General features: G+C 33.4%; 1 protein-coding gene across 1 annotated transcript in view; it reads right to left on the bottom strand.

Moving 5' to 3' along the window:
• Positions 1 to 22603, bottom strand: part of Oatp30B (Organic anion transporting polypeptide 30B) — a 414497-nt gene that overhangs the window by 15974 nt on the left and 375920 nt on the right. The window contains exons 10-13 of the mRNA XM_081755739.1: positions 22104 to 22230; positions 15723 to 15887; positions 12260 to 12458; positions 2708 to 2880 (exon numbers count right to left, since the gene is read on the bottom strand). Coding sequence (XP_081611865.1) covers positions 2708 to 2880; positions 12260 to 12458; positions 15723 to 15887; positions 22104 to 22230 — 664 coding nt within the window. The remainder of the gene's footprint in view (positions 1 to 2707; positions 2881 to 12259; positions 12459 to 15722; positions 15888 to 22103; positions 22231 to 22603) is intronic.

Here is a 22603-nt window from a genome sequence, read left to right as displayed (position 1 = left end):
CCGCGCACCAGTAAATTTATGCACCCATTTCTGTATAGAAAGTCAGCAAGCGTAGTATTCCCATAAACATCCTTCAACTGGTGACGAATATAGATCTACCAGGTGCAAACATAACTCTGTCACGATATGTTGTTCCTCTACATGGTGAGCTCCGTCACTTTAAATCAGAGTAAAAAACGGCTTACTTTCACAGACGAACCTATTAAAAATGAATACAGAAGTTTGAAAATCTGTACAGTTAAACTTTAAAGTCTAAAATTAATTTATGCGTAATTATATTAATCTACCCATATTAGTTTTTAAACTATAGCAAAACGGTCAGTATGCGCCTCTTAATTTGACATAGTGTAGGAACATTACAAAGATTTAGAAATATATAATGCTATTGAAACTGTGATAATAGTAACAGCCTCATATTTGCAAACAATAACTTGTTTAATATGTTGATACAAACACTAGTAGCTAAATCAAGGTTTTTATCATAGAAGCATTCTATAATAATACTTATTAAATGATATGAAATTGAATTAAGCTTATTTTATAATTTATCACAGTAACACACAAGATACACCAAATAATAATAAACCAACACAATCTAAGTGAATCTCACTGAATCAAAGCTTAAAAATACATACAATGTTATAGAACATACATGCGAAATGAGAAACATTATACATTGCATATATTTCTGAAGCCTTGACTCAGTGAAATTTACACACGAAATGGAAACAATGTAGGACAATGTGAAATAATCAAGTCTCGTTGGTTCCTTACACTGACGAACACACAAGGTATGTAGATGTACAACTAGTGATACTGCACATGTGCAAACGAGCGAAAGTGAAAAAGATTTTCATTGCCTTTCCTTTACAATTTTCACTATATTGCATAAAATTGAAGAATTTTTACGAATTTTTCGCAAAACAATATTTATTAAATCAGGATAAAAAATGGTATAAATTCAGTCTCTCATTTTTTAATAAATTCAATTTCATGCAACGGGGATTGTGGGAAAGCCTCGTAGAATATACCCTATGTTCTATAAAAATCGAGTAATTTTATATGAAAGCTGCCTCGTTTTCTTTTTCAATATGGAAAGAGGGTAAATTTACCTCTTTATTCTTCGCTAATTTTGACTCCATGAAGTGGGTATCATCGGAGAATCTCAAAGGAAAAGAATGGTTTTAAAACTTTTTTTTAACGAAAATTTAACTTCTTTTTTTAAAACCAGTATTCATTCTGGGCAGATTTCAACCCCACGCAGTGATGACGTCTGGGAAGCCTCAAAGAAAATATGTGCCGTGTTGCATCAACATCGAAATAATTTTGGTGCAAGTCAAAGGAGAATTGAAGCGTTTAGATGATAAAGGTGATATGTAACAAATTGAACATTTCGGGAAAACTGACTTTCACTGCTTTGTTTGTTAAAAAACCTTCTTCAACGTTTCTAAATCTCTACACTTAGACGAAGACTTACAAAATGATGTGCTACGTAGCATGACTAACATATAACATGTGCATGAACCGCCAGAATGCAACGTTTTCAAAAAATGTAACATAACACCTTTATCCTCTAAGCGCTTCAATTATTGTCTTATTATATTATTTAAATACGGGAACTTCGAAGTTTGGGAGAAACTTACTCCCTTTTATTCGTTTATCCGTGACCAATTTCAACTTCAACTAATGGGAATGATCGCGATGACCTAAAGAAAGCATGTTTAATCAAAATTGAATAGTCTTACGTAATTTATACTAGAATATGGTTTTATATGTATATACATTTCATCGAATTTGCAAAATATGGTGGATTTGACCTTTTTACTTTGGATGGGTTCCATCTGAAAAACAGGATTATTTCGGGAGGCATAGACCAAGTTTCATGAAAATCGAATAAATTTTACGAACTATCGCGGAACATATAGACGGCCAGAAACACAAACGACAGTTAAGTCGAATGGTAAAAACTCGCTGCTCGTTTCTACAATAATAATCCCCTCTCCTCTCTCTCTCTTATACACACACACAAACGTATTTAATGCTAATAAACATATGAATCGATAATTAAATTCAATGTTTCACTATTTTCTGGAAACCAACTTCACAGGACATATCAAATTAATGAATATGCTCTTTAAAACAGAATATCTCACTAATCCAAGAAGATAGGTATACAATTTTTGTAGTGATGTAGATTTTAATGACGTAAATGTTCAAAATGGCCACTTTCTGCCGTAATACATCGTCGACAACGATATAGAACAGCCCAACACATCGATTATTGCATTGTTTGTAATGGTACAGCATCACAGGCATGGCCAATCTACTCTCTCAGATCCTCTAGAATAGTACGGCCTACACCTTTGTTTCGAATTCTCCAAAGAAAGAAGTCGATGGGGGTTAAATCGACAGACATCGAGATGGATACTTTGCAGCACTTCCTCTTCGTTCATTCCGTTTCTTGAAGAATGTGCGATGAGAAAATCTGATGATAAGGGATGGCGCCCTACCCTGTAGAAGACTGTACCCATCTTCATTGTCAAAATATATACATTCTTAAGGTATACAAAAATTGTATAAGTATCTGCTTTAATTAGTGAGATATTCTGTTTTTAAATTATTTGAGATACTCTGTATATCAACTGTTTGATATAAGATGTTTGATTTGATATTTCATAAAATGTGAAAAAAGAATAATATAACGTACAGGCACAGTTGGTGTAGTTGGACCGAGAAGACAACGCAGTACATCCTGCATGACATGGACTAAAATAAGTGAGTCCATTGTTGCCGCAGACAGGCTCCACATCAGTCATTCGGCATTCACAGCCAAAGTTGCAGGCTGCTGTTAAATTTACTTGGAATGGTTCGGGCTTTGAACTGAAACAAAAAAATCACATTGTTTACATTTAGAAAGGATAAAAAGAAAGACATATTACTAAAATGTGTCATAGAATTAGAGATGCAAGGGCTCGGAAAAAAACCGGCTTTTTTGGAAAAAAAACTCGGTTTTTTCTGCTTTGCTTTTTTGCTTCGGAAATTTTGGGCTTTTTTCAAAATACTGCTTTAAATTGATAAAACAGACTTTGTATCGCTTCTCTATAACACAAAAAATCATTTAACTAGTGGTTGATGCTGATAATAATATAAAACATCGAAAATAAACTATGAATTTCGAAAAAAATATTTCAAACAATTTTTCTTCAACATATTTACATTATGAATTCCACAGGATTAACCAATGTATATAATAAGAATTTTTTAACCTCCTATATACAAAAGTAAGCAGAATTGGCAAGAACCGTGGTTGTTTTTGAAAATGCAAAAACCCGTTTTTTGGGGGATGTTTAAACCAGGCTTTTTTGGTTTAAACCAGGCTTTTTTGACTTAGATTTTTTGCTTTATGTATTTATATTACATATTCACAGAAATAGCCTAAGTTTGTTTCGCCTTGATGTTATTATGCAACAGCGGGGTTATGCCGGAAGAACTCCCATAAGCTTAAAGAAGTGCGGTCAGTAAATTTCTTAAGTTGAGAATCTCCCGCCCTAGCCATTGGGAAAATCCCGTCATTACTTGAAATGTAAGACAATAACGGGAAAATCCTGTTATTGCTTTGCATGTAAAATTTAAAGGTCAACGTACCATAATCAGTACGCTAAAACTGAGGTATTAAATTACAAATTTAGTACCGGTACGTAGATATCATTGAAAGTCCAATCCAAGCTAATGTTGGAAGCTACGTAGGCAATCGATAAATTTTGCCAATTTCTATCAATATATTTAAGCAATATTGGCTTCTTTATAAAACAACACGCATTTAGGCATGTAGAAATATACAATTTGGTTTGTTTCGTATATTTAGGCTTAACATCCTTACGAAATACCGAGGTTATCAAGGAGAAGACTTTCGCTTAAACTGACATCCGAACCGCTACTTGGGTTACGCATGAAAAAGGATTGTGGTTCGACCGAGAATTGAACATGGGACACCTTGATTAAAAGGTGAAAGGGAAATAAAACTATTGCAGGTGGTTTGATATCTGGAAACGTTACCATGAAGTTCACACGATTCGCATTTTTCATTCTTTTTATTTTTGTGGTTTAAACTAGTTATTAAAAAAAAAGTTGGTGTAAATCAGCCAACCCTAAAAGTAAACACTTCTTTTTAAAGAATACACAAATAACTAGCAAAATAGTATGTAATATTTTTACTTCAAAATATTCCATACCCTCTTTTTGAAACAAAATAAAATTAAAATAAAACATAAGAGAAATATTTAGATTTATATGATACACTTAAAGACTGCACATCTAGAGCTTTTGGTTCTGTATATTCTTGAAATTCTACAGTTAAGTTTTATAGAACCACCATCACAGTTTACCCAATCCTCAAGTTTTCTGAATTTTTAACAAGAGGGATTCAACATATCATTACGGAACTCCCCCCCCCCCAAAAAAAAAAAAAGACTACGGAATATATTTAAGTTAAGCTAAATACAACTGCACAACAAACATGACTGAGTGATTAGCTTTTGCGCTTCTATCGGGAAGTCCGGGATTCAACCAGCATTCGACCATTCTGACAAAGCTTTTCTTCATTCCATCTGTGAATGTAGAAATAGTGCGTGTACTGTGAGTTGGGCGACTTCCTTTTTTATTGTTTTTAATCGTTATTATTACTAATTACCAGCAGTGACGGTTTTGCGAAGGTTAGGGGGGCGGTCTTTCGGACTGAATCCCGTTCCCCAAAGTTACGGAATGTCTGCAACAAACGAAATATCTATTATTTATGCCTTTACTCATAAACTTTAAGCTCCCGTCAAATAAAAATTACGAATGTTTAAAAAAAACTAAACATTAGTAAGAAACCCTTCCCAAAATACTTTTCTAAATCCGCCACTGATTCTCAGTATAAAATGATTTTTAAAGTTGTATCCGGAGGATTATTGCTAAACATATAAACGAAACGAAATATTAGTTATGCCTGTACTCATAAACTTCAAGCACTTCCCAAATAAAATTAGGACTTTTTACGAAACGAAACAAACAGAAAAAACCCTCCTAAAGTACTTTTCTAAATCCGCTACTGATTATTTGTATAAATTGGTATTTAAGGTTGTGTCCGGAAAATTATTGCTAAATCACTTCACAGCTACAGTATAACAGAAATGTGGAAGTACGGTTTGACGGATATATTGAAAAACGTACGCTTTGACGGATAAATAGAAAAACGGGCAAGTTTAACTTTTGCGCTAGAAGCTAGAGTACTAAAAGCTCTTAGAAATGAAACACGGATGACAAACTAGAGAAGAAAAAAGATGTCGATAACTCAAAAGTTAAAATAAAGTTAAATAGCCTCTAAAATTACCCTCAAATACTACATTCTTCATGTTAGCTTTAATTCGTAAAACATGTGCTCCATCCATCTTGATGGTGAATTTCAGAGCGAAATATCACATTCAGGTCATGGAATTCTTATCTAACTATATAATATACTATAAGAAAGCTATTTAGATAGAAAAATCATGAAGTTGAAAAAAGCCAAAATTTCCAAAATTCTCGTTTTTTTCCCAAAAAAGCCGGCTTTTTATGTGAAAAAAACCATCGATTCAAAAAAGCCGGCTTTTTTGCATCTCTACATAGAATTAATAGAAGCAAACAAATATTTTCTGATGTACAGAACGTTGTGGGATGTTCATCAAGATTCTATTTTAGACCACTGTTGTAGGACAAATTGGTGATTCTGGTTTCACATTAAATGTGCATCTAACTTATAGTGCTTAAATAGTGTCTAAGTGACTAAATGGCAGAATGACAATAAATATACCGGTATGTTATATGTACAGACTTGTTATTTTAAAAAAAATGGCCATACACCTCTTTTTGAGAACACCTATATTTCAACCCACAGCTTTTATTAAATGAAACAAATCTTGATTTGCTTTCACCAATTGATATATTTATTTAGAGCCAAAGTATTAGATTTTCTTAAGTGCGAATATCAGAATATGATTTTTTGAAGCAAAACGGGTTGTCATTTTTTTAAAAAAAAAATAAGATTGTGCATACATTGTACTACCGACATAGAAAAAAATAAACAAGTGTCCAAGCTGAAAACCAGAATTTTCTTCCTTTATTTTATAGCGATCAAATTGTAATTTTTATTGATGTCTTCCCTCGTAAGCCGCCACTGAACATAATTTATCATTAAGATATCTGTATTAATCTATTGTAGTAAGATATAATAAACGGAATGTTATGCATTGAATACGGACGCTTCACAGCTAGCCCTACCTCTATTTTTCTAGATTTTTCTTTTCTTGTATTTCTTTTGCCTTCTTCTCTGATGAAGCATTTAGCGAAAGACTTTAAAGAGAGAGCGAGACCATTATACAAAACTCTCCTAGTGTTTAGAACCAATTTCAACATAATATCTCAATAAGAGTAAGTTTTGAGTTGTCTCAGTTTTCTATTAAAGGAGTCACATAAGTCTTTTAATACATGGTCACACCATGAGTAAAGAAAAAATTGTGTTGGAAAGTCTCACCTAAAATATTAAGAACAAAACTGATTCTTTATACTCATGCTGCTCTACACTCGAATATTGGTTTAAACAGAAACCTGGAAGGATCTTAACTTACTAATTCACTCACTCTATGGACTATGGAACCCGGAGGTTCAATGCCGCGTTCACAAAAGCTCTCCACTGACTTCTATCCTTAGCCAACTGGATCCAGTTTCTACTTTGTATTCCTCTCTCTGAGAGATCCATCTTACTATTACCCTCCCATCTGTGCCTAGGTCTTCCTGTTACTCTTAAAGTTAAGATTTTGAAAGCGTTCCTACTTTCTTCCATCCTGACTACATGACCTGCCCACCTGAGCCTCCTAGACTTGAAACAATGTTTGGTCAACAGTATAAATTATGTAGTGCCCCGTTATGAAGTTTCCGCCATTCCCCATTCCCGTTTCTCTTGGGTCCGAATATTCGTCTCAGGATCTTGTTCTCAAATACTTTTAGTCTATGTTCTTCCTTCCGAGTAAGTGACCATATTTCGCAACCATACAGAACAACAGGCATGATTATCGTTTTATATATTTTAAGCTGCAAATTTCTCGACAGAGTTCGCGACGACAAGAAATTTTGAACTGAATAATAACACGAATTTCTTGCTTTTAATCGATATTTAATTTCTTTCTGAATATGGTTTTCGTCTGTTAATATTGATCCTAGATATTTGAAAGTATCCACTTTATCAAAAGTATTATTCGATATTTTAACTCATCCATAGTTTGCCGTATTACGATCCCAATGAACTTTCATGTATTTGGTTTTCTCCGCATTTACTTCTAAACCCATGTCCCTGCAAGCGTTTAAAAGATCTCTGCATTTTTTTCTATTGTTCTCCTGTCATTCCCTATTAAATTTACATCATCAGCATACGCCATAATCTGGTGAACACCATTCAACTCTAAGCCCTGGTTACTATTTTTGATTTTCCTTATAGCGTATTCCAGGTCAAAATTGAATAATAATGGAGACAACGCATCTTCTCGTTTCAGGCCATTCTCGACGTGAAAGCTCGTGGACAAAAATTTTCTTACCCGGACCTTAATTGAGATATGTTTAAATGAATCCCGAAGTAATCTAATTAGCTTTTTCGGTATTCCAAATTCTGTAAGAATGTTGTACAATGTTTCTGTTCTAATCTAGTCGTAAGCCTTCCTAAAATCAACAAATAATTGGTGTAGCGGGGAAGGATCTTACACGCGACAATATACATTTTATTACAAATCTATCACAAAATTATTTTATCACCTGCATAACGCAATCGCACATTACATAAGTTTCTTCTTCATTCTATTAGTAATAGGGCATTATAATAAAAAATAATATGTCATTTAAAATTTCACCACCAAAAATAAAAGCAACGCTTTTTTTTCTGATATTGTTTCAACTGAACAAAGAAACTATGTAAGCAAGGAAGAAATTCTCAAGCTATGATGAATTGGTTTTTATGTTTAAGTACTGGATGAAATGTTACCTTTGTCTTACATTTATTGTACTTTTATTTTGATATTTATATTCTATTGATATTTTTTTCTTTTCTTTCAGAACTGAACCAAACGGTAACGTCAACTTTTTCAAGGTCGACATGAAACTCCAATCAAAACGGTTTCCCAAATTTTTCGCGAACTTCCAAAAATAATTTTACTGTACCAAAATAATTCATATACTAAGGTAATTTTATGAGATTTTGAAATTGAAATAAATTAATATCTTGGATAACGTGGTTAATTGATTTCGTGATATCCAAACCCACTTTGTTTCATTGTCTATTTACAAAGGATTAAAACTAAATTTGTTCATCACAAAGAACTAACAATCAGCCACTAGTAGAAAGTGCCCACGCATAGATACATTTCTAATTACACTTTTTAGACGAATTTGAGAATGCTGAACCCAACAAAACTATTTTTATAAATATATGTAACTACGGGGATCCTAGAAAAGTGATCCCAAATGCAGACCCGTATCCACGGGGGGAAGGGGGGGGGGCAAGGATGGCCGGGCCCCACCTAAACTTTGGCTGGCCCCCATAAAATTTCACGGTAGGCTTGCAAATACACTATAATATGGTGATGAAGTATAATATGATTGGGTCGGGCCCCCCCTAACTTCTACCTCCCCCCCTAAATTTTTGGGCTGGCTACGGGCTTCCCAAATGTGAGATATAAATACGAGGCGCAGTCAAAATTTCCATGAATGTTGTTGTAGCTTTAGTGTTTGTGATATAATCACAATGATTCTTGTACAGTCCAGTTCTTAGGTTGCTTAATCATGAATTTAACAAGTATGAACAGGTCATAACAGGCAGAGTACCAGTAGTGTAGATGAACGGAGGGGTGTGTGGTAATCAGTTTGGCGCAATGTTGCAATTCGAACAACACGTAAACATCAAGTTCATGTGTAAAGTGAGGAAATCTGCTTCAGAGACTTTTTAGGGTAGAGAAACAGTTTAGAACCATCGGATTCTTGGCTCTTCCCGAAGCTAAAAATGGGCCTCAGAGGTACCCGTTTCGCCATCGTAGAAGAGATTGAAACCCACACGACGGCTGAACTTCGGAAGATACCAAAAACAGGACTTTCATCGGTGTTTCCAATACTGGCAGGAGTGGTTGAGGAAGTGTGTGTGTGTTCCGAAGGCACACTCATGTCCAAAATTATTGTCGCATGTCTATAAATATGTTGTTCTAGGAATATAATTTGATAACGAATTCGCCCGGTATTTCTTATAATGTTAGTATGATAATCGGCAAAGACATGTATGTGGCAAATTTCATGTCAAAAGAGCAGTAAATAAGAACAATAAAACGAAAATAAAACTTTCTTCTCCATTTACCAAGATTTTGTTTTACTCATTCTAATTTTCGTATTTTTTCGTAATTTTCGTAATTCTTTCCCTATGAAATTTACCACAAATATACATTTCCCGATTATACACATTGTATTAGTATTAAAAATACCCTGCAAATTCATTATCAAATTATATTCTTACATGAAAACAGTTATAGATATGCGACAATCATTTTGGACATGAGTGTACCTACTTTGAAAGCGACTAAGTAAATGAGTACTTATATTGTGGTAATAAAAAGCTACAATAATATTTCGGGAACTTTTTGACTGCCACTCGTAAATATAAATATCCCAATTTTGAAGTCATTTTTAACGTGACCGCATGGACGGGTGTATTTAAAAATAGTACTATTGATTCATCGTCCTCAAATTTAGTGTAAAAAGTACAATTAGAAATGTACTAAAGTGTGTGTGAACTTCTGCTATTGGCATAACCGGTACTTCACAGGTTCCAACTTTGAAGTAATTTTTCTCGTGATCTCATGGACAGATATATTTAAAAATAATTCCATTGGATTCAGCATTCTCAAATTACTAGAAAAAGCGAAACTATAAATTTATCGAAGCGTGGATACTTTTTACTAGTAGCATGATCGTTAGCGTTAGAGCAAAAACAGTATTATATAAAGGTATTTCTATAGATAGATGTGCATTTTAAATAAATTATTATTATTATTATTATTATTATTATTATTATTATTATTATTATTATTTAAATTCTGACAAGATAAATGAAAATTTGAATCAAACACTACTAAAATCCAGCTTTGGAATTTCTGTGAAATATTCGAGGATCTCTTAGAACTCACGAATCACATTATACGGGTAAAGTAACAACACAATATTTAACAATTCCGTCTTAAGGACTTTCACCGTTGTGTCCTTCAAGTTAACGTGCTTACTCGAGTATTTTTAAAGATAAAAACTTCCAAAATTCATTTCATAAAATTAATTCTCAGAAAATTAAAATATTTAAAAAGAAAAAATTCTTCATTTTCCGGATTTATTCGAGTTTTAACTTACGAACTTTGTAAAAATTTAAGAAATTTACTTTTCGAACCAATATTAACGTTCATAATTATACAAGAAGGACAAAATCTTGCACTAGAATTATTATTATTATGAACAACCATTTCGCGACGAAGTACTTTCTGCATGGGAATTAACGTATATTCCAGACCAGTGGTTTTCAACTGGTGTGTCGTTCAGTCCCATGAGGAATGTCGCAAAATGTTCGAATTTAAATGTATTCAAGCATTTAATAAAATTAGTTAAAATCACTTTTGAGACAGAGCGTACAGTCAATGTTTCCAGCATCTGCAACAGTATAGTCACATTTTTATAGAAACTTGAAGCATTTTAACTGACATTATTATTAGAAAGGAAAAAACAAAAAAATCAAACAAGTGTGCTACGATGTTGCGGGTGTTCCATAAAGTATGTCGTCAATCAAAAAAGGTTAGGAACCACTGCTCCAAACTATTAAAAAAATATTAATGAATTATACTTGTATAATTTTAGATAAATATGATATATTTTTCCACACAAAAGAATCCATGAACTCCACGTTAATTTTACATTGTACATGAAATTATATATATATACTACTTTCGAAAGAAACTGGTGACAATACCCTGCTTTAGAGCTTAAAAGTCCTATTCAGCTTCTCTAGGTAAGAAGGCCTCAAGCAGAACACCTTCACGTATACTTTAAAGTAATCGTTTAAATCCATTTCTATATTAATCAATAGATCTGGGAAAGTTATATGAGTTATGCTTTTAAAGAATAATAAAGGAAACGCAAATGAAAAAGGTATTACAAAACCAAATGTAAATTACTTTTTCCGATGTGAAATTTTGTATGTTTTGAGGTACATGGTAAATGTGAACGTCAATCCTTTGTCAATTTTGAATATTCCAAACATCTTTATGCTTCCTACTCATTCACTTTTTTTTTTTTTTAATTCATCCTTTTTGTACATAATTGTTCAGCGGCCAATACACGGACTTGCACGTAGAGATATTATGAACGATCATTCTCGGAAAAGAACTTCGTAGCTAGCTTATAAATTACAAAACAAATAACTTAATATGTTTTATTTAGATCAACAATATTTTCATTTTAACTCTGAGAATAGTCTATTTGTTTATTATTAGATAACAACTATCCACCAGGACTTAGCAAACTTTCAAAAATTACCATACTAAAGTTATGAAACTGTCATATTACATTTCTACCTCACTAAAGAATTTACAAAGTTCTTCTATAACGGGAGAACCCAGTGAAAATATATAAAAACATTATAAATAATTTTAAATTAATATTGAGATATTAACTTCACATAATAAGTGAAACACTTATTATATTATTATTGTATGAGGAAAAAACATGCACAATCCAATTAAAATAAGCGTATTATACAAAATATACAAAATAGAGCCAGTTCATTAAAATTGGCTTTATGTTTATTGAAAGTTTCGTATATAGTCAACCATCACCGGAGACTGAAGACACCTTCCCTTCAACATTTTCAAATTTAAGTGGGCATCAAAGTAATAGCTTTACCTTTCTGTCCTCCTCTCCATTCAACTTGTTTCAGATAATTCTCCGTAAGTGTAAGTATCATTTTTTTCTTTTGTTTGTTTTTGTACGTATGATTTACAATAAATTAAAATGAGATGACCACAATTTCTACAAAATTTTATATGTTAACTTTACCGTAAACCATATGCTACAGTATTTTACACATTTGTTAAGTATTAGCCTCTAATTTTTGTTATCGTTTACCTTATTTTATCCACTATTTGAAATGAAGAACACTTAAGAAAGGATTTACCTGTTAAAATACGGTATGGTGGTACCAGCCATCTTGACGTTGTCACAGCCAAGAAAGAAAAGTAGCCCATAGCAAGCAAGACAAATGGTATTAGACACCAAAACAAACTGGACGGCACCTTTGGGCCTGAGTTCTAGCCTCTTCAGCAAACAGCCCCCCATAAAGATTCCTATACATGCACCGGGGATGGCAATACTGCCTGAAATTGTATGAAAATTCTGGATTAGTTTTCAAATTCAAATTACAACTTAAGAATATAAAGTAAAATTCTGAAAATTATGTCAATAATATCAAATAAGGCATCTTATTAAGATAATGATAGATTTGAATTACTTGAATCAGTTTAAAGAAGCTTTCTACAGATGGCATTCTGTAGTGCTCGTATGTTTATTTCTTCGATCCACTTAAATCAAAATAAAATGTGACCAAAGCAAATATCTATAATATAATAACCTGTGCTCATTGCCAAAAGTGTATGACAGGTTATGAAATGAAATTTTTGAATTTTACGTCTCACAGCTATGCCGGCTAGACTAAAGAAGACGGTGATGATGAGAAATGAATGAAATGGTGGAATGAAGAAAATGGGAGGAAACGGAACCCCGAGGAAACCCACGCACACGGTGTTTGTCCACCACAAAGTTCACTTAGCGGGTGCAGGGTTTGAACCCGGGACCCCATGCACCAGAGGTGAATGCTCTACCACTGAGCCACGGCAGGCCCTATCACAGGTTATTAAAATATAGATGTTTACATTCGCCAATTTTTAACTTGATTCATGCATAAGTACTTCCGAAGCTAGAATGAACAACATTCAGACAAGAGTATCTCAGTCCACAAAACCATTTGCTAGTACAAATAGTTTAGAATATTTCAACATAACAGACTATTACACATGGTGACATATTATTCTATGAAGCACTGAGAGATATAAAACTAAAATTGCAATACAACTATGATATAAACAGTAAATGCTTCAATAAAAGCGGAGAGCTTTACTTCTGGAATTATTTTCTTTATCTTTAAATACCTATACATTTCAGAAAAAAAAAAATACTAACAATTATGGTTTCTTACCTTTCTGAAACTTTTAAACTATGCCTCTATGTCGTTGTTTGAAAGTTTGAGTATACTACGCCTCAGAAATAGTTTCACATATACATAGTAATTTTGGGTGAAATCGTAGTTTTCATTTGTATAACATTAGAATACCTTCAAGAATCCAACTAAATAACTGAACCGTACAATTCTATTTGAGAGACAAACTATACAAGCACAGGCAACATAATACTACAAAATATAACCAAAGTTTTTGGTGTTATATCCTATTGCCTGACAGACAATATACGAGATGTATGCAATATCGGTCTATGGGTTTTCTCGGTGTACTTCCATTTCCTTACACATTATCATTCCACCAATTCTTCCATCATCGTTCATTTGCTTTAATCATCCGTCTCCCTTACTCTAAAGGACATAATCGTGGGACGTTAAACTGAAAGACTTCATTTCTACGAGATGTATGGTGAGCGCATATGCTAATAGACTCTTTTAGAATAGAGTATGGAACTCTATTGTTTCTTGGTCTGGATAGCTGTTTAAAATCTATGTTATTAGTTTCCTATATCGGGGCTTGATACCACAATTTTTACGTATTAAATCAGAAATGTTAAAGGAATATTTTCTTTCATAGTAGTGTAGTATATATAAGTGACGTTAGATAGTTGAGTATTTTTTTTTAAAAAAATAAGCAGTTATGTGCAACTATGTGCAATTATGTACACGTCAGCAGTGCGTACATATTCATACTGCTTTACATTTTGAGAATTATTACATTATAATATAATCGTACTGACATGTATAAAATTAATCTGCCAATAAAAAACCAAACCGAAAAAAAACAGATTTTGTTTATGAAGAACATTTCTTAATCCTGAACAGATATAGGCATCGTTTAGAAAAATATACATATATTTTTAAATACGATTTTGATAAAGCTTACCTTTATCTCGTTTTAGTGTTCGATATACCACAGTGACATACTTTATTTTGCATAATGTCCTCAATATTTACTGCATTTTTCCTTAATTTATAAAATTCGTACATATTTCACAATGTTTCAAAATGTTAAATATTCCATACTTAAGCAGTTACTTCTTCACAGTACACAGACTTTTAAAATTCACACACACACACACACATATTATATATATAATATTTCTATGGTAACTTTCTAATTTTAAAAGTGTGGTTACTAATGATATTTGATTTTTAACAATGAGGACAATAAATCAGAGAAATATTTTAAAATAACAAAGGCAAATTAATTTATTCGTTTTATTAATTCCGAAAATAGTAACAAATTAGCCATTGACAACTTTTCCAAATAACATACGAGCCGCGTCACTTTTATTTTTAAAATAATAGTAAAACAGTAAGAAAACAATTGGAGAACAGTGCACTCAAAGACTTAGAAAGTATTACGAAAAAGAGGCATAAAGGTACTGGAAACATTCTTTACAGCCAAAGAATGAACTTTCATCATATTACTAGCAGAAATGCCCATTCTTTGCAAAGAAAGAATAATGTTTATTCAAAATCTTTAAAATTAAAGAAGTGCGTGAAATATATGAAGACGAGCAATGTCGACAGTTCTTCGCACGGGAAGAATAAATTTAATGCGAAAGAAGGCAAAGATCTGAAAGGTACCGAAACTGCAACATACTGGTAGTACAGTACTGTAACCTGTCCACCTCACAAGCACCACGATTTCTAATACCACCACTTGGCGTACAAACCCTCTTGGTGAACCTGAGCCGCTCCAACGCCATCTGTTAGCGACGGGCTGAACAACGTCCAGCGCACTGTGTCATCTTGTCTTTAACAGGCGTATCAGGAGCTTTCTAGACTTAGTGGCTGTCACGTCTTTTATTCACATGACTCCCCAGTTTGCCTCACAACACTGAGTGGGCGCCGAAAATTGGGAAGCACCGCCCGGGAATCGAATCCGGGACCACGCGGATGTGAATCTAACGCCCTGTCCCCTTTACTATACTATACATACTACAAATTATGATCCTCCTCCAATTCCCTGCTGAGTCGAAAATAAAACTAAAAACTGCAGAAGTAAAATAATACCGCAACTCTTTAAAATAGATTTCTTAAAAATATATTGTTGAAAGTAGTATTCAAAATGACAGTCCTGCAACTAAAGCTAATTCCAACCCCTTTCCCCGATGGAACCACCTATACAGACGCTCTTGTACACCATAGCCATTATCAACAAGGAAAATTTATCATTGTTAATTTTATTTTTATTCTACATTCAATGGTTTTTGGATAAATCAGCTTACGAAGAAACACGAAGCCGACGCACAACAACTTTGCTTGCTTAATTCAATAACAAAACACACCTATTTACTATTTGTATTAAAAAAAAAAAAAAAAAAAAAAAAAGACTTACCTGTGAAGACACTAGCCTGACTCTTGCCCAAGCTAAATTGAGTTTCAAGGTACTTGGGTAGGAAGACCACAAATCCTGATACTATGACAAGTTCCATACAAGCACCAAGACATGTAACCACGTATACGGGATTACAGACTAATCTCCACATTGATCGTGGGATGTCTGAAAGGATAAACAAATAAGATCATAAAACAACCAAATATTTAAAATACTGAAGAGAGGCTCATTTTAACGAATAGTGGCTCCCAACCTTTTTTGACGGACAACACACTACTGAAAGTTCACGAGATCGTGATACACTTGCTTCATTTTTACTATTATTAATAACCAGCGTCAATTACCCGCTTCGTTGAGTTAAAATAAGAAAAATTAGTAATATGTTCCGTTTGTCAAGTCACTTTTTACTATTACTGAAGTGCTCTCAAATCGATAAAAACAAAGAAAATATAATGAAAAATCAGAAAATAATAAATAAAAATTAAATATTACTATTGTGGGCTGAATTTGGATTTACACGGCATCGGAAGTGTCACTGTTCATCTTAGTGACCCCGAAAACTATACATTCGACACTAATATCGGTAATTTTCGATCATTTTTATATATTTCCCCTTTCCCCTCTCCTAAGTTGCACCGTCAAAGTGAAATGATAAAAAACATCCCAGGGCCGACCCTCACCTACGTTGAAAATTTGATCGAGATCAGTCGGGTGGTTCAAGGGTTATTCACAAACATACTCACTTTCATTTATATATATATATATATATATATATATATATATATATATATATATATATATATATATATATATATATATAGGTAGTAGCGTACGACTGTAAATTTCTACGAAGTGTTGATCTTATGTACTATGAGCATTATTATTGACGCTGGAGACATTGACTGGTACAGTCTATCTCAAAATTGGTTTTAATTAATGTATGGACTCAGGTGAACATAATGGTGGTATGTCACATTTCTAACTTTCGAGTAAACTGGAAAAAGAAGATTGACCTTTCCCATACAACTCAATGCAATGACCTATACCAAACAAACTTTTCCTGTCATTTGCAAGTATATTTCTGAAATAGAACTACCAACATAGTATTCTGTGATTCGATCACAACTTATTCCACCCAATAACTCAATTTCACTGGAAGTGACGCTTACCATTATGTTCGCCCGAGACGCTAAATTATTAAATGCTTCACGATTTTTAAATTCTAAAATTTCGCCACACATCCTATGCTACTGGGGGCACACCGGTTGGGAACCACTGAGTTAGTAAACAGTTTTACATCTAAAAAAATAAATAAAATAAAAATAAAAGAGAATAATCTATGAACAGACTATATTACATTTTGACAAGGAAAACAAACAATACTTGATTTAAACACAGAAAATTTCAGTACATTGTCATTACAAAATTCCATAAAAATTACTGAAAGATATTTAACTTGGCAATACTGACCACAGAGCGAACAGAAAAACCTAAGGAATTAGAATCTCCAGACTCTGTAGATTTAAAAGATTTATTATATTATTATACATTCTGTCTCCCTTTTTCACACATTGCCAATTTAACCATAATCCACACCCTTTCCACAGAACTCTCGGGACACAGTGTCGAATATTCAAGACATACCGAGAAAGCATTATAGATTAACGAAAGCTTACTCGAGTTGCATAACATTGTAAAACTGCAGTCACTATTATAACAATTTATTTCAAACTTAATGGAAAATGTACTAAAATAATTCTTTAGTATTAAATTAAAATATACAAAAATGTTCTATAGGGTTTTTTTTCGAGACAAATGGAAAGGATCTGACAGTTCATAAAACTGAATGAATGATCTGGTACATTTCATTTTTTTTTTTTAATTTCCTAGACACGCACTAGCAGTCTTTATCAAGGAAAATAATATTGAGGAAAATTACAAAAATGTAGTAAAAAAGAAAAAGAAACATATCCATTAATTGTGATTATGTTACCGTTATTCTTTTGTAGTTCATATACGCTGATCAGCGAAAACATTATGTAAACTACCTACTTTTTGAACGAAGTCTTTGGGCTAACGTAAGAGACATGAGACACAGCAGAACCGCTTGCCAGACGTTAATAGAGACTCACTCGATCAATCAGTATGTGCTTGTGCGTAGAACGGGAAGGCCAACAGATATATCAGTGTTTGATAGGTGCAAGGCTGTAATGGCCTGTCGGCTGGGAACGGGCATGTTGTAAACAGCGCGATCTCCCACGATTAGCACCTTCTAAAGATAGGAAAAGGACAGTGAAACCACAGCGTGCCTACTGGAGTTGACCTGCATTATTTATATAATAATACCTTTACTGAAATCTACTGATGAAAAACTATTAAGATTGTTTTTTTTTTTTTTGTCAAACTGTTAAAGCAAAACCTGAAATTTGACTTCACCCCCCCAAAATAAAAATAAATATTACGAACACTTTAAACACAATTGCACTGAAGCGTTCTTCATAAAAAGGGCACATACTGGTATGTGCTCTTATTGGAGTTAATTCTCAATTGTTTTGTTAGTTGAAACAAAACTAATTAAAATATTACAATAAATATTTTAGTAAAGTAACTTAATATAAATATAAAATAAGATATCAATAAGATTATATAATAAAATACAATAATATAATATAGATGTTTACTTTTTTCGGGACAAAAGTTGTAATTAATGAAGATTTTGTTTTCTGTATAGTTTTGGAACTTCTTATATAAATCTAAAGACAAATTCTGACCAAAGCAATACTATTTAATAAATAATATCGTTATAGTTTCGGCAAAGTAACGAAGTAATCAAATAATGTGTCTGATGAAGGCAAAGATATTTTTCCAAAACTGTAACGATATTAGGCCCTATTTATTAAATAGCACATGCTTTGGTCAAAATTTATTTTCTGATTGTCTTCTGTAGTTGATCAGCACGTTGTTTCTTTTGGTTCGCTTCCTATTTCACCTTTACGGCATTGTCAAGCGTTGCTTGCGCTAAATTGGTTGCAACATGATACTTGTTCTTTATGGCCTCTTTCAACCTTCATTTGTTTCCTTCAGTGACGTATGGAATGTGTGTCTTCTTTTCTTCTTCATCCTTTAGATGTTTTAAAGTAGATCCGTTTTCTATAGTGGTTACTTTCTCAAAATTATTTTCCGGTTATTTTCCAGCTGTTCGTTGTTTTCCCTTTGCTTTTCTTTCCTTTCTTCCTTTAATTTTCTCTACTCCTCACAATACAGTCTACAACTTCTTTTAAGTAGCATAAGCCAAATCTAAGAGTTCTTCAGGTATATTTACAAGATGTGCCTTTCCATCATACAGTTCATGTAGAGCTCCCTTACTGTGCAAGAGATTATCGACAACGCTCTCTGATATACTAAGCCCAATCAGGGGTCATAATGTGTAGGGAGCTTGAAAAGCCCTTTTCAACCTCAGCTTGACCCATGTTAAAGAGTGAGAGTTGCTTTCGCAATTTCTTACACGATTTGGAATTTGAGCTCTTCTCAAATGTTAGTCTTTTAGGAAAATTCGTTCCAATAAACATCTATTCTTTTTTCACCACTTTCTAAGCTTAATAGTTTCCATTTATTAATTTAAAACATTCCAGATATTTAATCTGCTGTTTAATAATTGAATTTTTTCCTTTAATCTTACGACGATCTGAAATATTTATTTTCTTCAAATAGTGACTAAATATTGACATTTACTGACCAATTTGCAGCCTTTAATATGTTTAAAAAAAAAAAAAAAACAGTCTTCGTCAATATTCTAATAGAAAAATGAACACAAACTAGTAGATTAAAATTGAAATGAAGAAGAAGAATAAACAAACAGAAGAACAAGTGTTTCCTGAACGTCATTTCTCCCAGAATGCCTGTCGTAATCCACATTTCGACGCTCTCTACTTTCGAGCGTCGAAAGAAGAGAAGAAAGTATGGTGATCGTGGAAAAAAAAAAAATCGAACTCGAGATTTCAACGGATTTACATATTTCATGCCCGGTTCACGTACACCATTCATATTGGCCATATTTCCAGCTGAGAATGGCACCTTTCAGCAGGACAACGCTTCTTATTACAAGGGTACCGTTGTGCTGCAGTGGTTCAAGGAGCTCAGTGGTGAATTTCAATCGCTGCAATGGCCCCAATCTCACCTGACCTTAAGCCAAATGAATACATTTAAAATGTAATTGAACATCAGATTCAATCTCATCAACCTTCTCCGCGGAATTTACAGAAATTAAGTGACTTGTGTATATATATATATATATATATATATATATATATATATATATATATATATATATATATATATATATATGTGTGTGTGTGTGGTGTGGTGTGTGTGTGTGTGTGTGTATGTGTATGTGCGTGCGCGCGCGTGCAGGTACGATGCACCGTGCCTCCAGCCGTCTACAAAGGTCTCATTGCTTTCATGGTAAGCCGCATTGCTACTGTCTTGCGAGCCAAAGGTGGAAATCCCAGGTGATAGGTAAGTGGTCATAATGTTCTGGCTTCTCTGTGAAATTGCACCTGGTACAGAATGCGGAACCTGTATGACGAATCAAGATTTGAATAAATATAGCTGCACTCTTCGATATAAAGCATTGATTTTCTACAGGATTCATGACGGGTTACTCGTAGTGGATGGAATAAAACACAGGAAACTAATATAAACTTGTCTTCCCAAAGATCAAAATTATTGCACATTTTGAACACGTTATTTTGGTAGCACTCAAGAAAACAACAGACAGTAAGGTACACAAGGCGCGTATTATTTTCATGTGTCCTTTCGCAAATCCATCACCATATTACAACCTTCAGTTATAAATATAGTGGTCGAAGTGAGACGGTATGCGGTGGTATGCCATAGCGCCTCTGGTTTTTCAGTGATGAAGACATACCACCTCTGTTTTTTCAGTGATAAAGACGTAACGTCACTGGAGAGTAGATGCTAAATACCTTTAATAAATCCATGTTTATACGCAGTAATTGACGAATGGCTTTGCACGTAAAAAGATATTATTTCTTATATAGAAGTAACTTCTAAGTTGACAACACTGACATTTTTGTTATCTTTCTCCTACCTTTTGTTTTTAAAATGAGGTATCTTCAAAAAAGTTCATCTGGTGTGTATTTTGATGTGCTATATTGAATTGTTTCTTTCTTATGTATGTGTCTGTCTTCTTGTGTTAATGCATATAAATGTCGCGTTTTGAGCATGGGCAGATCCACCGGAGGTTTGGAATACTCCTCAGTCGAGTGAGGATTCCGAGTTTTCTCGGAGGAAATTCTTAATATAAAACTGTGTTTTTGAGCATTTTCGTGTGTAATTCTCTTTAATACAACATAAGGGGATAGTTTTTTATTTATTTTTTTTCAGAAAGGTGTTGGCGGAGAGTCAGTTTCGCCATGTCCCTCCCTCCCCCCTGTAATTACAGAGAAGCTCTCTAACGGGTATGAGTCATAATGTGAATAGAAATGCAATCTTTTAGGCTACATACCCTCATTGTATTTCAACATTTAGATAGCCGGTATGTCGAGTCAAAATCGTAATAAAACATACCGCCTCTGCTTTTTTCACTTCGAACACTATATATATATATATATATATATATATATATATATATAAAAATTATGCAAGCAATTTACTATGGACTCTGACGTATCATGAAACTTTTTACCGCAATCTTCATCGACTTCCCTGATTTCGTAAAAATGTTTGTTTTCTGACCAATGTGCGAAATCATAAATGTTGAAGTGGGGGAGAGATGAAGGGAAGACAGGAATGTATACGTATAATAATAATAATAATAATAAATCTTCGCGTTGGGATGTTTCAACATAGAGAATCCACATATCTCAATATCACCATAATTATTAAATTATGCCAGATTAGAGATGCCTTTACCATTACTTCACTCATTAATTACATATTAATTACTGTAATTAAATTACAAAGCTTCTGATAAGTGTGTCATGAATTACTGTAATTAAATTACAAGCTTCTGATAAGAGTGTCAATTTATTAGAGGAAGAATTTTCTTCAAAATATGAAATTGGGGTAGAGGAAATTTCCCCCAATCTTCCAGGATTTCGCACTCTGCTCCTGCCAAATATTGTACAACACTGTTAATAGGTGATAGTTAACAGTATTGTTTTCCATAAAATTATTTTTTAAAGTCATTCTAAAGTTGTAGTTTTCATCAGGCTGGCCGACCACTAAGCTTGCTGAACCCAACAAAATGCTACCGAAGTTGCCTTTTTAAGATTTCTAATTAGGGCATAAGCTATAATGAGACACCAGAGACAGAAAATAATACATAATAAATTAAATATATATATATATATATCATACCTTTGACGTCTTTCCCGTAGCCACTGTCGTTGGTATGGCCTTGAACAGTAGAACCTTCTCGAGGTCTTGGATGCCTTGTGGATTCTGGTCTTGACTTCTCCACTAGACGAATTTTTTCTTTTTCACGCTGCAAAAATTTAAGCATAGTATACATCAGATAACACAAAACGCAATAAAAACAGACTTTAAAAAATAGTATAAAAAAATGAACATTCAAGAAACAGAAAAAGTCGAATGAATTCAATGTGTGATGCTGAAGAAAAAGGTAGCGCGAATTGTATAAGCACCAGATTGATAAAATTGGGGAAATCAGGAGGATTAGGAATTACTCAGCCTAAAATTTGGGTGTTAATATGGCTAACATGTACTTTTGCTAGCTGATATTTGTAAAAGCTATTCTCGAACAAATATTTTCGTACAAACTAGGGAGCTATGGAAGGACCTGCGATTATTTGAGGGTAGAAATCTCAGGACTTTATGAGGAGGCTTCAGGTGAATTT

Source organism: Thermobia domestica, chromosome 4, assembly GCF_964235325.1.
Source record: "Thermobia domestica chromosome 4, izTheDome1.hap1.1, whole genome shotgun sequence".
Lineage (NCBI taxonomy): Eukaryota > Metazoa > Arthropoda > Insecta > Zygentoma > Lepismatidae > Thermobia > Thermobia domestica.
The sequence above is the reverse complement of the archived record's forward strand: the minus strand, read 5'-3'. Positions and strand labels throughout refer to the sequence as shown.